The sequence below is a fragment of the Neophocaena asiaeorientalis genome, unplaced genomic scaffold, assembly GCF_003031525.2.
Source record: "Neophocaena asiaeorientalis asiaeorientalis breed wild unplaced genomic scaffold, Neophocaena_asiaeorientalis_V1.1 scaffold44, whole genome shotgun sequence".
NCBI classification, from domain to species: domain Eukaryota; kingdom Metazoa; phylum Chordata; class Mammalia; order Artiodactyla; family Phocoenidae; genus Neophocaena; species Neophocaena asiaeorientalis.
In genome coordinates, this window is record NW_020173678.1 from 533,967 (window position 1) to 537,522 (window position 3,556).

Below are 3,556 nucleotides of genomic sequence, written 5' to 3' on the forward strand. Positions count from 1 at the left end.
ACAAGACCCCTGTACAATACTGACTAACGCACCCTTTTAAAATGTACATTACACAGGCTGCAATTTCACAAAGAGGTTCTGATGTCATTACTAAATAAGCCACTCTTACCCCTCCCATCGGCTTTGTCACCAGTTGGAATTACCACCTTATTAATATCCACAGCTCTGAGCATGTGGGGCTTTATTATACATGGACATCTGTGTGGGTTCTGTTTTTCAAAAGGGGGAGGGTGGATGTTTATTCTACTGTTTGGATGCCGGAAGGCATAGGAAATGCCTAACAAATTACCTAAATGTAAAATTGAAACTGTCCAGACGGAGAGAAGAGGGAACAGGGAAGGCCCAGAGCTCTGAGAGGACAGGTTAAGAACAAAAATAACACAAAATACCCCCAGAAGTGTGGGTGACATGTAGTCACAGAGACAGAGAACAGTGTTTTTAGGCCATGTATAATAAATAACACACACCCCAAATTTCGAAGAATTATGTAATTCCAACTTGGGTTCTAATACTGCAACCAACCAACCACTTGGGCTTCAACACTGTTCCCATCAACTCTTGATGGGAGTCACACAGCCTTGTTACAGTTGGGATAAGGAGAGGGAGCCTTTTTTTTTTTTTTTTTTTTTTTTTTCCTATTATTAAAGCTATCATTCCAGGCTTTGATCAAAGATTCAAGAATATTTGTTCTACCAGGCTGGAATGAATGTGGTTTGGAAGTTCAGAGTACATTTAAAAGCTGCAACAAAATATAGGTAGCCAACATCTCAGAATTTTGGATCAGCCCAGATGGAGACAGCAATTTGAAATGTTTTCGATCCCTTACTTAAATGATGACACGTGTATCGTATCAGCCCAGACAGAGCAATTTGAAATGTTTTCGATCCCTTACTTAAGTAATGAAATGTATTATCATACTATCTGTAAATTGGATATTCCATTACAGTGATAACGTACAGAATTCCCATGCGTTATTACACTTTCCTGAGAGTAAAGCAATTAGAATAACCTTAATCCTAGCAACAAAGTTTTTTTTTGTTTTTTTGTTTTTGTGTGTTTTTTTTGTTTTCTTTTGTTTTTTTTTTGTATGGTTTTTTTGTGGGTTTTTTTGTTTGTTTTTTTTTGCATTTAAAACTTTTGGGCTATTCCCTGACGATCTATACATGTAAATTTGATTGCTAAACATTGTCACTTCGAATGTCAAACTATTTTAATCTATTGATTTTGATTAAAAATCATAATACAAACAGAGCTAAAATCACACTAACAAAATAAACTAAATATGAAAAGTTGCATTGAAAGGGCATTACATTATTCTTAACAGGATCGTGTAGAAACATTCCAATGGCAGTGTTCTCAAAATAAAACAAAATTACATTAGAAGACCTCCAGCCTGGTCACTCTTGGGACCTTACCTGTAACTCTGGCTGGTGGGGGTCTTTCCTCTGGTACTACATGGCTCACTAACATCAGACATCATGTTTGTATACCCTGAGAAATCTGACACTGAAGTCCTTGCTCTATGGTCCACTTCTCCATTAGAGTTCGTGATAAAGGTCATTGGCACCCTGCTGCCCGACTTGAACTGAGAACCGAACGCCTGTGCAAAGTTCTCAATCTGGTACGTTGTTCTGGGCTCTACGTCCTTCTGAGGATCCATCTGGCCGGCTAACTCCTGAGACGGGATCTGAAAGCTCGTTGAGGACTCTAAGTTTTTCTGTTGTTCCTTCTGGCTAGTCAGTTTCTGAGATGAGGACTGGAAGGCTGACGAAGTCTCTAGATTCTTCTGAGAATCTATCAGGTCATCCAGCTCCTGGGAAGGTGTCAACTGCTGATGTGTGGCATCCAAAGCAGACAAATAAAGACCCGGCTGAGACCCAAACAACATCCCAAAAGGAGGCTTTGGCAACGAAGATGGCAACACTGAGGTAACAGACTGGCCGAAACCACACTCCAAAGGAGATGTAGTGTAAATCTGTTTTTCTGGAAATAAAGTGTGGTTGTGGAGAGGTGAAGACAGACTGACAAATTGGAAACCGTGTCCCAGAGTAAAACCTGCATTCGTGGATTTTTCGAAAGCCTGTTGGAGGTATTTGGAGTATTCTTGCAACATGCTCGCCTTGTCATTTGAAGCAGTCTGGGTGCCCGGGCTCAAATTTTCTTCTTGAACCAGTTCTGAGTGTTCTCCTGAGGTGTGCAGATCCACTCGTGGTTCTGTTATGTTGAAAGGATCCTCCTTCTGGCTCTCTGACTTGTTGGAGTACTGATCCAAAATACTTTGTAAAACCTCGTCAGGAATTCCCGACTTGTCGTGACAAGACTTAATTTCCGCATTCAGGGCCGAGGAGTCAATAAGGGACAACGGGGCCTCACTGTCCAAAACACCGACGCCCGCCGACTGAATGACGGACTGCTGGGAGACCATGTGTCCCACGTTCACGGAAAAGGCACTGTTGCTGCTGGCGGTGGGCAGGTATCTTCTTTTCTTCGAGAACTGCATGGCGTCGTCATAATTACTGCTTATTTGACCTTGTTTGCCACTTGTACTTTGCAGAAGACTAATGGTCTCCACGCTACTGTTTGACACGATGCCAAGGGAGCCACTCGGTTTCCCAGACAAGGACTTCTGTCCAACTATGTCTGGTAATGGTGACACGAAGTTCAGGTAGTTTTTATCCATGCTCTTCCGGCCTCCTTTCTTAAAGATCAGTTTTGGCACCCTCTTCTGGAGCTCCTCTATGCCAGGGCCGATGATGCCCCCGCTGGAAGACACAGTAGGCATTTCTACTGAGTAACTCTGCATGTGTATGCTGTTTGACATATGGGATTCATTTGCTTTCCCAGCCTTGGGCTCCTTGTTTTCAACAGCTATGCTTCTCGACTTCGCTTTTCTCCTTGAAGAACTTGTACTTCCCTGAGACAACACAGCCAGGTTACCCACGGTGCTATGGTTGCTGGATGACCCAGGCTCTGCACTGGGCGCCCCCTTGGCCAGGGCTTCGCCGCACGTGCGCCTGTGCTTCAACAGCCTATCGGTCCTTGAGAAATACTGCTGGCAAGTGTCACATTTGTATGGCTTCTCTCCACTGTGCGTCCGCTTGTGTCTCTCCATATGGTACTTCTGGATGAACTTCATGCTGCACTGATCACACCCGAAGGGCTTCTCCCGGCTGTGGATCTTCTCGTGCCTCTGCAGCAGGTACTTCTGGATGAAGCCCATGCTGCACTGGCTGCACTGGAAGGGTCGCTCTCCGGTGTGGATGAGGACGTGCCTCCGCAGGTGGTAGGAGCTGCGGAAAGCGGCGCTGCAGTGGTCGCAGATGTGAGGTTTCTGGCTTGGGGACAGGACGGCGCCTTCTCCGTCTCCCGCCAGCGACGGCTTGGAAGATGCGCCCGGCTTCCTCTTGGCTTTGATTCCCTGAGATTCTGGCTTTGGCCTCTTGGCCTTCTTGACGCTCGCGTCCGGCTTGGGCTCCTCGGGGCCGCGGGGGTCGTCAGTCCGGCCGAGCAGCACGTCGCGGGGATGGGGGGCGGGCGGCGGCGGCGGGTGCAGGAC

At 46.0% G+C, this 3,556-nt stretch overlaps 1 protein-coding gene across 1 annotated transcript; it reads right to left on the reverse strand.

Moving 5' to 3' along the window:
• Positions 1-1,070: 1,070 nt before the first annotated feature.
• On the reverse strand, positions 1,071-3,550 carry ZNF281 (zinc finger protein 281). The gene has a single exon (XM_024749652.1). It carries the CDS (start codon positions 3,218-3,220, stop codon positions 1,412-1,414), a length of 1,809 nt encoding a protein of 602 aa, XP_024605420.1. The 5' UTR covers positions 3,221-3,550; the 3' UTR covers positions 1,071-1,411.
• Positions 3,551-3,556: the final 6 nt, after the last annotated feature.

Bases quoted from the DNA above. Each gene is read 5' to 3' on its own strand.
- ZNF281 (XM_024749652.1), bottom strand. From the start codon at position 3,220: ATGGGCTTCATCCAGAAGTACCTGCTGCAGAGGCACGAGAAGATCCAC.